Source organism: Ornithorhynchus anatinus, chromosome 7 (assembly GCF_004115215.2).
Source record: "Ornithorhynchus anatinus isolate Pmale09 chromosome 7, mOrnAna1.pri.v4, whole genome shotgun sequence".
Classification (NCBI taxonomy): Eukaryota; Metazoa; Chordata; class Mammalia; order Monotremata; family Ornithorhynchidae; genus Ornithorhynchus; species Ornithorhynchus anatinus.
The window spans coordinates 8,106,088-8,118,507 of NC_041734.1; the positions used below are offsets into that span (position 1 = coordinate 8,106,088).

General features: G+C 45.0%; 1 protein-coding gene across 3 annotated transcripts in view; it reads left to right on the top strand.

The window, feature by feature from the left end:
- The window catches only part of NSMAF (neutral sphingomyelinase activation associated factor), a 55,551-nt gene that overhangs the window by 18,525 nt on the left and 24,606 nt on the right, over nt 1-12,420 (top strand). For all 3 annotated transcript variants that reach the window (XM_029068568.2, XM_029068569.2, XM_029068570.2), the window contains exons 6-11: nt 176-226; nt 1,917-1,988; nt 3,236-3,283; nt 3,391-3,443; nt 7,261-7,390; nt 10,350-10,421. In XM_029068568.2, the coding sequence (XP_028924401.1) occupies nt 176-226; nt 1,917-1,988; nt 3,236-3,283; nt 3,391-3,443; nt 7,261-7,390; nt 10,350-10,421 (426 nt within the window). The remainder of the gene's footprint in view (nt 1-175; nt 227-1,916; nt 1,989-3,235; nt 3,284-3,390; nt 3,444-7,260; nt 7,391-10,349; nt 10,422-12,420) is intronic.

Sequence of the window (12,420 nt, forward strand, 5' to 3'; positions counted from 1 at the left end):
TAATGTGTATGTGCATTTTAGGAGTGGTAATTATCTGAAGAGCGCTGCTGTGCATTCCAAAGCTAGAGGGAAAATCTCTTCTTTCTTCGAGACTCCCAGCCACAGATGTTTTTGACACTCATGGGAGAAAATGAAACAAAAGCATTCTAACTATTATTCACTTGCTTCCTCTCAGGTTTATTTCATTAAGGAGCATAATATTGTTGCACCATATAAAATTGAAAGGGTGAGTAGAATTTTAATCTCTTTGCAGTCTTTTTATTAGCCTTTTTGGAGTCTTTCCCTGTAGGAACAAGATTTGGTTGGCATTTCCTTCACATGCAGCTCTTCTCTAAAGTGTTACGTTCAGGAATGAAGTCCAAGTTCAAAGGAACTAATGCCAAAACCAAGATTTAAATTTGGAACCCATGTACTTCCTTACTTAGCCAGTTAGAGAGACTAGTTCACAAAAAGTTCAGGAAGGGGAGAGAGACCCATCAGGTGGATTTCAGGTCACTTTTGTGGGGGGATTTTTAGTGTGTGAATATACCAACATGAGATGACTAAATCTAACAAGGGAAAATTGGTCCTAGACAACCATTGATCACCTTGTTTATTTTGGAAGATTTAATATCTGTACTGATTGTTTTCATTATTATTATTATTACTATGATTAACGTTTGTTAGTGCTTCTAACCCCAGTGCCCTACTGCTTTTCTGGGGTTCTGAAAATGTCCAGTCTAACCCTCTCCTATTGACAGATGCAAGCTGAGCAGGAAGGCTTTGGTAGCACCCTCAGCTTTTAGTCTCTGAGCCTCTGACTGGCCAGCATCCTTGTCCCCCTTTCTCTTGGGGTTGAAAGGTGCTGGGGTTTTCCACCACATTTCCCAGGCTCCAGAATGGGGCCTGGAGCCATGCCAGCACATCTCAAAGAAGAGCCCAGGTGTGGACTCTGAAGAGGTGGTCCCTGGAGTGGGACCACCCCCCCAACCCCAGGGATTTCTGCATTGCTGCAGCCCTGTTCTGTTCTGCTTTTCTGGTGGTCGGTGTGATACGTTCTCAGGGTCATACCACCACCTACAATGTGGCTTACTCTCTGGTGGTGGTGGTACTAGTAGTAATAGTTCAATGCTCTGCACACAGTAACTGCTTAAAACTAAGCGCTGTGAAAGAATACAGAAGTGGCAGGTAGACGTGGCTCCTGGCCTTCAAGGGGATCACAATTTAAGCATAAAAACGGGGAGTGGGGACTGGTGGCGTACAATAAAGGAGAAACGAAACCCTCAAACTATGAAATAGAAGAAAATCGAGAAGCAGTGTGGCTTAGCAGAAAGAGCACGAGTTTGGGAGTCAGAGTTCATCGGTTCTAATCCCGGCTCCGCCGCTTGTCTGCCGTGTGATCTTGGTCAAGTCACTTAACTTCTCTGTCCCTCAGTTACCTCATCTGTAAAATGAGGATTAAGACTCTGAGCCCCACGTGGGACAACCTGATTACCTTGTATTTCCCCCAGCGCTTAGAACAGTGCTTGGCACATAGTAAGCGCTTAACAAATACCATAATTATTGTTAGGATTATTAAGAAAAGGACAAGAGAAAGCAGCAGGACGCTGAGGCTAGAGGAGCAGAAGTTCGGGCACCTCCAGCTCAGAGTCCAACAGTCACAAGGGCAGACAAGGTGATCGCCACCGTCACAGCCTTCCCAACATCCTAGGCTTTGCGGGGGCCTCCGCTATGGCTCTGCCCTTCAGGCCACAGGACAGGATGGGAATGAAACCCCAAGAGGGTCTGATGAGACAAGCTGACGGCGATTACCGGAGAGGCAACACGGGTGCCCGGTGAGTGAGGGATGCCAAAATCTAGCTGCCGCTGCTTCTGCCCTTCCTGCCACGTGTGTTTCCCTTTTCCCCCTTCTCACTCCAGCATTTTCTTCCTGGCAGGGCAAAATGGAGTATGTCTTCGAACTGGACGTAGCAAGGAAAGTGCAGGATGTTGTGGAGACTTTGCTTCAGGTAAGGAGTGAACTCGGCCCTAAACTGATTTTTTTTTCCAGAGAAAAGTAGTGGTATTCCAGGCCCAGCTTCTGGGAAGACAGCCCTACACGCTGTGAGTTTTCCCTTCCCCAAAGACTCAGTCACTTGTGTGGAAAATCACATTTAACTGTGTACGGGGGAAGCTCGGCCATCCAGGAGAGCAGGGCGTGAGACTGAGTTGACTTTTGGTGGCAGGAAAGAGCCTTTGAAGGGCTGTTGAGATCCCCAACCCTGAGGTTAGAAATCCAGAGGGATGGAGTCTCTTACCATAAAAAAGGGCCGCCGCCCCCCCGCCCTGCCCTGGTCCAGGCATGAAGATTTCAGGACCAAGGATCTACTGGAGTAGGTGCAGTGAGTTGAACAGTTGGGCAGGGCCACCGCATGTTGCAAAGTACACGCAGTACTTCTATGTACAAAACCTATTTGTGGTCAGAGTGACCGCAGCACAGTGCCCAGACTGTGGTCTAGCGTCTTAGACCAGCAGGCGCTTGCCAGAGTAGCCACCTCAGTCGCCCCCTCCATTCCTTTTTAGGCTGGAAATAAGCATATTGAGACTTGGTTATTCTTCACACTTGGAGCTTATGGGGTTACTGTGGGCCAGTGCTTCCAAGACAGTGGAAGGAGAAATAACTGGAGCAGCCGTGAGAGGCCTGATACGAATAGCTGTACGAAACCTAAAGGTGGGAAGTCCAACCACTACCCCAGTACTCTCAGGTCGTGAGGTCCGGAGGAAATGACACTGAGAACGGAGGGGCCGAGCGAGCCAGTTCGCAGGGATACCTTTTTAGTAAATGCACCGAGTATTGGGGGAGAAGTCATTTTGTATTGGGCAAACAGGCTGTGACTTAAGACAAGGTTCCTTGTTTTTATGCTGGGCCAAACTGGAGTCTGTTCTTGAACAGTCTTGGATTCCCAGGAAAAAAAATCAATATTAACTAGATGGTCCCTTACTGACCTCCACGACCAGAAGAGGAGCCACCTCTCACCTTTCCCTTTCCGTCTTTGGGACAGTCCTCCTCGAGGGTGGAAAGCCTCGCTGGTATAAACTATGTCGAGAAACACTCGGTCTGCCGGATGGGCCCTTTTTGTGGCGTCCCAGCTGAGTCTTAAATGATTTAATCTTTTGATTGCTGTTGAATAAATGTGGTAGTTCATTTTCTAATAGCATAGAATAACAATACAGGACCAAACTAGCTGGTTATTTTGTGCAATTTTATCTTCAATAGCTGCACAGAGCTTCTCGCCTTGATAAACTGGGAGATCAAACAGCAATGGTAAGGGCCCCAAACATATGTATATGAGGCATTTTGTTTATGCTAAAACATATGAACCATCACTTGATGTGGCAGTTAAATAAAACATGATCCCTTTGGTTTTATAGATAACAGCTATATTGCAGTCACGTTTGGCCAGAACATCATTTGACAAGAACAGGTAAGTGGAGTTTTATCTGGATCTGATTTAAAGTGGAACATTTCTTCAGTTTCCATTTTCTGTAATCAGAGACGTATTGCCCTGCGCGCCATTTTTATAATTTCCTTTCTTTTTCCCCGCCACCCCTCTCTGCTCCCCCAACATTATCTCTAGAGCCTTCTGGTAGCACTAGAGAAAGCCCTCCATTGTGAGACCAAAAGAATAACTTTACAAGGATTAGCTTCTCTTGACCTACTTAAAGCACGTTATTTGCCCAAACAGCGATTCAGAGTTGCATGCTTGGCCCTGGTACAGCTGTGTGTGACCATTAGCATGATTATTGTCCTAATTTAATCTCATTAGTTTATCTGGTTCTCAGAGCAGCACACCCTACTAGCATCTTGGCCTGGGGTTATTATGTGAAATGAGGGCCATTAGGCAGAAGGGTTGGCAAGAGAAATTTCCTGCTCCGAGCAGAGATGCCTGTTGTCCCGGGCCGCCCGCTGTTCCCCTCCTGAACATCCTCGTTGGAGCTCAGTTAGGATCTGCCGCAGGGGACTTTTAGAGAAGCAGCATGGCTTAGTGGAAAGCGTGTGGACTTGGGAGCCAGAGGATGTGGGTTCTAATCCCGCCTCCGCCACATGTCTGCCGTGTGACCTTGGGCAAGCCACTTAGCTTCTCTGTGGCTTCTCAGTTACTTCATCTGTAAATGGAGTTTGACTGTGAGCCGCACGTGCGACAATCTGCTTACCTTGTATCTATCCCAGCTCTTAGAACAGTGCTTGGCACCTAGTAAGCACTTAAATACCATCATCATTACTATTATTATTATTTTGCTAATGGGAGAATCGCGATGAGTTTGTTCCCAGCAGTCTGCTGCCAGCCACCCCCAACCCCTAAATGACTGGGTTGGTGCCCCATGAGGAGGCATCTCTTGTGACACAGTGGTGTCTGTCAGGTGGACATCTCCTCCCGGGCCTGAAGCAGCCCTCTGACCCGCTGTGTGGGTGTTGGAATCGGGCTTGATAGGCTTGTTGGCTCTGGCCCTCCAAACAATTGGAAATTTAGCTTTGGAGCGACAGAAGGAAGTATGATATTCCATGTCATTGTCCAGCAAAATTCAAATACGCATTGCTTTTCCCTCTAGACTCTAATCTCGATTTGCACGGGGAACATGTCTGCTAACTCTGTTTTATTGTATTCTCTCAAATATTTAGTACAGTGTGCTGCACAAAGTAAGCACTCAAATACCTTTGCTTTCCAAAGGGGGGACAAAGAGAAACAAGGAGACGAGGGATTTGTGTTGAAACACACACACACATTTGCGTTTTTCACTTTGATTTTTTTCTGTAGCTTGCTTTGTGTTTAACTCCCTCATATAAACTCCATCACCAGCTGGACAAAGCAGTGATTTCAACAGCCTCATTCTAATTTAAAACCTAGTGGAAAACAAGCTGCCATATAAATTGGGGATGGTGATGTCACTCAGATGTAATTAATCCATCACTTTTACTGAGTGCTTATTGTGTGCAGAGCATAGTACTAATCCCTAGGGAGAGTATAGTATAACAGGGTTGGTAGACATGTTCCCTGCCCACAAGGAGCTTACAGTCTAGAGGACATTATATACCCTAGATGCCACTCAAACCAATCTGGTGTCCAGTGGTTCCCATTCTTTGACTCCCTACACTTCACTCAGTCGTAATTATTGAGCATTTACTGTGTGCAAAGCCTGTCTAGGATGAGCTCACAGTCTAGAGGGGGAGATGGACATTAATATAAATAAATCAAATTACAGATATATGCATATGTGCTGTAGAGTTGGGAGGGAAGATGAATCAAGGAATAAGAAAGAGTGGCACAGAAGGGAGAGGGAGAAGAGGAGAGGAGAGCTTAGAGAAGGAGGGTTTAGTCAGGGAAGGAGGGCTTACTGAAAACTTCTAATAAAGGAGCCAAATAATAATAACAAGTAAGAAGGAATAGACCAGCCGGGTACCAGGAAATGCTCCCTTTTCAAAGGAGCAGTAATAAATTATTAATGTGAAAATTTCCAGAAACCAATAAAAATGAACCTACACATCACTTTACATAGCTGAGGGCACATACCTAGACAGATGAATTTAGTTATAACATTATGCATTTTCCTTTTCGTCAAGCTGTTCTGCAGCTTTATTTTCACCCTAGAATCAGGAAAATATAGTAACCTTTAAAATAGGGGCTACTTTGGGTACTCCTATACTTTTGTATACTTTTGTTTTTGCTTTTTGCTCTTAAGATGTCAGGAGGTTGGTGTTTCCTTGTGCTTATTTTTTTGTCCCTCGATCACTGAATAATTGTTGGTGGCCACAAAAAGCCTGCATTGGAATTGGTGTGTTTTACTGTGGCAATTAAGAGGTTCAACTTTATGTAGATAACTACCTCCCCCTCACCCTGTACCATGCTTAAGTATTTTGTGAAGGGCCCAAACACAGTATACTGGATCACCATATTGGAGGTGAAAGAAAACCTTTAGATGTGTTTAAATTTGGGCAGAAATGAACCCCAGCATCATTTGTTGACCTGAAAATACCGGTACCATATAGATTGAAGTAGTTTTACATTGCCCCTGATAACTAAAACAAAATATGTATGTTTTGGATATTATAATCTGCGGTACAGAGCTGACTTTTTTTATGGTATTTGTTAAGCAGTTACTATGTGCCAGGCACTGTACTAGGCACTGGGGTAGATACAAGATAATCAGGTTGGAACCAATCCATGTCCCACTTGGGGCTTACAGTCTCAATCTCCATTTTACAGATGAAGTAACTGAGGCACAAAGAAGTTAAGTGACTTTTTATGGTATTTGATAAGTGCTTACTATGTCTCAAACACTGTTCTAAGCACTGTGGTAGATAGAGGTCGATTAGGTTGGACTCACTCCCTGTCCCACATGTGGCTTACCGTCTACATAGGAGGGAGAACAGGTATTGAATCCCCATTTTCCAGTTGAGATTGTTGGCACAGAGAAGTCAAGTGACTTGCCCAAGGTCACACAACAAGCAGTTGGTAGAGCTGGGATTAGAACATAGGTCTTCTGACTCCAAGGTCCGTGCTCTTTCTACTGAGCCATGCTGTTCTTTTATGCCATCTTCTGTCTGAGTCCTCATGGGACAAACTGATCATTTGGTATCAAGTGCAGACGGGGACTAAATTTTGGAGTCCAGAAATAGTGGTTCCATTTCCAATCCCATCCTGGAACCCAGGTGTCCTCCTGTCCCTCTGATTGACAACTAGCACTTTCGCTTTTCCATCCCCACCCCTCACTCATCTGTCCCTGTCTTGTCTATACCCAGCCCCACCCCGTCTCCAACCCCCTACCACCCAGGTGGGCTCAGGGCAGTCTCCAGGGTCCAGGTGGCTGAGAGACGGGCAGTACAGAGCCACCGGCATCACAGAAACCTGCTTTCTGTCCATCAGGTAGACTGGAGTGACTAGCCAATCGGGAGACACCCTCGAGGATGGGAAAGTAGCCTGCCAGCATCAGTTCCACCTAATGGTGTCGGATTGCCTTTGCTGAAATGTGGCAGATTACATATCCTGCTAACCATTACTCTCCGTCTTGTGAAACACCAATACTGCCATCTGGATTCAGGCCAAGTCTGGGGAAAATCTTCAACCATTGGGGTTTCCCCAGGTAGACCCAGGCCTCTGTATGCCTGGAAACCAGAGGGCGCCTGACTGATTTTGGAATTTTGGGGAGACTTCCCTTTATGTCTTTTTTAAAATTACACTTAAACCTACCCCCCTTTTTTCCTTCCCCCCACCACCCCCGTCCCTCATAACTTTATCTCTGCAGGTTTCAAAGTGTTTCGGAAACTCTGCACATGGAATGTAAAGCAGAAATGGTGACTCCTCTGGTGACTAACCCCGGGCACGTCTGCATCACGGACACAAACCTGTATTTCCAGCCCCTGAATGGCTATCCTGTAAGTCCAAGCTTAGACCGTGAGCCCCATGCGAGACAGGGGCTGTGCTTTATCTTATTATCACGTATCTCTACCAATGCTATTCACTGTGCCTGGAGCATAGTAAGTGTTTAATAAATACCCTCATCATTGTTTTTACAAACGGAAGCACTACACTGGATTTTCCAACTTGCCCTGACCCAGGGTAGCTTCTTGTTAGGCTTTTTCCCCGACAAGCTTGAAGCTTCGCTCCCTTTCGGTACATTTCAGGAATTTAGTTTTTGAAGAGGCAGCATGAGTTTAAGAGAAATATCTAGCTAGTGGCCACTGTCACGATCATCATTAACTGCCCTTTATTGATCACCCACAGCATGCAGGGTACTAAACCGGACTCAGACCTGAGCCTTGCCCTTTAAGAACTCAAAACATAATGGAACTTTAAATTCTATGCAACAGAATTAAACCAGTCATTGCCTGGTTTCCATCCTTTTTTATCAGTCAGTAGTGTCTATTGTGAACTTATTGTGTACTGAACACCGTGTTAAACTCTTGGGAAAGCTTTATTGAAGGCACATCTCCTCCAAGAGGCCTTCCTCGACTAGGCCCCTGTTTCCTCTTCTTCCACTCCCTTCTGCCTCACCCTCACACTTAAATTTGCCTCCTTTATTCACTACTCCATCAGTACCACAGCCCTTAGGTACATATCTGTAATTTATTTATGCTAAGGTATCTTTTCCCCTCTAGACTGTGAGCTCGTTGTGGGCAGGGTACCTGTCTACCAGCTGTTAAATTGTATTCTCCCAAGTACTTATTACAGTGTTCTGCACATAGTAAGCACTTAATCATTACGACTGATTAATTGGGAAAGTACAATTCAGGAGAGTTGGTAGACATGATTTCTGCCCACGAGGAGCCTGCCTACATGCTTCTAACAAAAGAGTGCAAGGATCCCAGTAGTTTTCAGGAGTTGGAAATGGAATTCCTGCTTAGAACTGTTCGTCTAAGGATAGAAGGTTGGTAGTCGCTAACCAAGATTTGTGGGAATGTTGGATGGTTTCACTGTGAGCCACTTAAGAATTCGGAGGTTTTCCTGCAGTCTGTGGGTGAATGCTAGTATTTATGAAGAAGGGAGCTGCTTAAGCTACTGTGTGTGTTTAAATACAGAGTGGTCAGAGAGAGGCTCTGTTCATGTTTTTCCTTGTTCAGGTATTTGTTATATTTGAAAATGCAATCTTTTCTGCATTACACTCTCAGTAGATGCTTGGAACGAGCTGTCTATGCACCAGTTTACCTCCGGCTGAAATTTAAATCCTCTGTTTCAGTGTGTTTATGAACTGCAAGCTTCAGAGCACCCAATCACAACTCACCTGTTTCAGTCTTGGGCGAAGAGATCCTTTGTGGGTTCAATCAGTGCCTGGAATAACTTGTGCCAGGACAATGTGACCATAATTGCATATTTTTAACCGCCTCTCGGGAAATCAGGGAAGCTATTCCTAAAAAAACTCCACTCCTCTGTCGTTACCGGTTCTTCCTCAAAATAGTATCAACCTTTCTCAATTCTTCCTTAGCCAATAGAAGGCTCTGTGTAAATAGCTCCCCTCTACTGACTGATGAGGCTTTAGTTATCATAGGAGAAGCTGCTTCCTCCTTTCCAGACATAGCAACATCCCTTGGACAGGTCCTACAACCTTCCATTAGGCTGGAGAGCGACAGGGACAGATCAGCCTGAATGTCTCGCCTGCCTTGCAGAGATTTTTTTCAGCTGCACAGAGGTGATCCCATTTTGAGGCAAAATAAGTTCTGATGATGCAGTTGGGTCTCTCGAGGTGGCAGCCGGAAGAGCCTTCTTCTCTTGAAAACTCAGAAAAGCTCCAACTAGGAGGCCTTGAGACAAGTCTTCCAGACTAGAAGCTCCTTGGAGGCAAGGATCTTGTCTATCAATTCTGTATCGTACTTTTCCAAACATTCATTCATTCAATAGTAGTTATTGAGCGCTTACTATGTGCAGAGCACAGCAACAGAGACAATCCCTGCCCAGTAACAGGCTCACGGTCTAAACGGGGGATCTGATTAGCTTGTATCCACCCCGGTGCTTAGTACAGTGTTTGGCACATAATAAGCACTTTACAAATACTGTTATTGTATTACTATTAACAACTCTTAAATGGACTTTATTATTATTATTAGGACGATACTCTGCACCCAGTAAACAGGCAATAAATACCATTGATTGAATGAGTGCTTAGAAAAGAGGTTGGCACATAGTAAGTGCTTAACAAATACCATAATAATAATTATTATTAATGAGATTCCAGTGAAATTTTTTTTCCAGAATGGAAATTTCTGCCTCAAGGGTAACGTCCACTAGATGGCAGTTGGATAATGCGACTGTTCCTCTGTTGCTGCTTCTCCAGAAACTCGGGGAGTATTTACCAAGAACTTTGCATTAAGGAAAAATTGCTTTGTAGTATGTGAGCCTCGATTGTTTCTTATTGTATCGTAACGTTCTAGACAGATATTGTAATGTTCTAGAAAGACAGACGCGTGGAGATGGAAAAAAAGCTAAGTTTCTCTCTCCGTCAGGGTTCGAGCTAAAGTATGTCAAGAAAACACGTGCTCTGACAGAACTGAGTGTATTTTGTAGAAGCAGCCACAAGTTGAATTTTTGCTTTTAAAACTCACGAGAATAAAAGTAGTTTGGAGTCTGCAAAGGCTGGGTGCCTTTACACTGAGGCACTTAGGCATAATTCAGCGTTAAAGGCAGACCAGTAGTTGAAAAATAATCCTCATACAGGGCAGGTAAATGGAATCCATGAGGCGGGAAAGAAGTTCTCCCATACCATTCCTCTTGCATAACCATTTCAGAATGGTGGGATTCTGGCTTGTTCTTTATGTAGACACATGGATGATAGCCTTGGGGAGGGAGGGGGATTGTATTTTGTTTACCTCTGCTAACATGAGCTACTTTTTGTCTTGAAAGAAACCAGTAGTCCAAATAACACTTCAAGACGTTCGCCGGATTTACAAAAGGAGACATGGCCTCATGCCTATGGTGAGCTAGTTTTTTGTTTTGTTTCTTTCTTTTATGGCATTTGTTAAGCGCTTACTCTGTACCAGGCACCGTACTAAGCACTGGGTAGGTACAAGCTAATCAGGTTGGACACAGTCCCTGTCCCAGATGGGGCTCACAGTCTTAATCTCCATTTCACAGATGAAGTAACTGAGGCACAGAGATGTGAAGTGACTTGCCCAAGATCACACAGCAGACTAGTGATGGAGGCAGGATTAGAACCCAGGTCCTTCTGACTTCCAGACCCTTGCTCTTTCCCCTAGACCACACTGCTTCTTTTGTAATAATTGCTGTATCGTCTTCAGGAAGGGGAGAAGAATTAATTTGAAGATATAGGGAAGTACGTATTCAAACCAGGTAGTCTAGTTAGAGCTTGGTAATAATAATAATAATGTTGGTATTTGTTAAGTGCTTACTATGTGCAGAGCACTGTTTTAAGCGCTGGGGTAGATACAGGGTAATTACGTGAGGCTCACAGTTAATCCCCATTTTCCAGATGAGGTAACTGAGGCACAGAGAAGTGAAGTGACTTGCCCACAGTCACACAACTGACAAGTGGCAGAGCCAGGATTCGAACCCATGACCTCTGACTCCCAAGCCCGGGCTCTTTCCAGACCATAGCAGCGGCAGACAGACCAGCCTGGTGCTTGGCCATTAGGAGAAAGGTTACTGTCCTCAAGAGGATTCTTGGAGATCAGGGTACCAAGAGATGGGTTGGAAAAGAATGAGTACAAAATCCCCCAAGACAAAGGCCTCACTGTCCTTCAACTACCACATTGTCTGTCACTGAATCCTGCTGGTTTTTTCTCCACAACATTTCCTGAATGTTTTCTTCTCCAGCCAAGTGGCCACCTCCCCGATCCAGTCAAACTGCATCCGCCTCCTCATTGGTCTTCCCTCTCCAGTCCGTACATCACTCTGCTGCCCAAATCATTTTTTTAAATGTCCTGCATGGCTCTTCCCACTCCACCACAGTCTGTCGTGACTCCCCATTCCTTTTCTCATCAAGCAGAAACCCCTGACCCTTGGCGCTAAAGCTCTCAGTCAGCTCTCTCCCACTTACTACTTCTTCATTCTCTCCTCCCACTGGACTCCAGCTCCTACTCTTTGTTCTTCCCAAGCTAACCTCACTGTGCCTTGCCCTCAACTCTCCCCCCTCCGGTTCCTTATTCACCCCCTTTCCTCTGCTTGGTACTCCTTCCCCCTAAATCTCCCAGACCGCAGCTCTCTCCATCTTCGGAGAACTCCTGAAAACCCCCTTCCTGGAGGTCTTCCCGGATTCAAGTTCCTCCTTCCCAGTTCGAATCCATCCAAGAGCCACCCTTAGCACTTCTTTGTTAAACCCTTTAGCTCCTGTGCATATTCTCACTTCTCATATTCTCATAATTCTCGTATTATATTTGCATATAATCCCACGTTAATTTGCATTAAGTATACCTTGTAAGTTCCAAGAGAGCAGGAATCATGGCAACTATTTCTATCATCAGTCAGTAGTAGTATTTACTGGATGCTTACTGTGCAAAGTACTGTACTAAGCGCAGAGGTAATTAGTAGTAATAGCATGGCATAGGGGATAGAACACAAGCCTGGGAGTCAGAAGGTCATGGGTTCTAATCCTGGCTCCGCCACATGTCTGCTGTGTGACCTTGGTCAAGTCACTTTACTTCTCTGGGCCTCAGCTACCTCATCTGTAAAATAAGGATTAAGGCTGTGAGCCCCACGTGGGATAATCTGACTACCTTGTATCTACCCCAGTGCTTAGAACAGTGCTTGGCACATAGTAAGTGTTTAACAAATACCACAGTTATTATTATTTATGAAGTGCTTACTGTGTGCAGAGCACTGTACTCATCTCTGGGAGAGAATACACAGATGGGAGAAGGGATTGATTACAGATACATCGGGAGTGAAGAAACATTAAAACACAACATATTAAAGGGGGAGACAGACATTACAATGTGCCAAGCAACTGTTCTAAGCC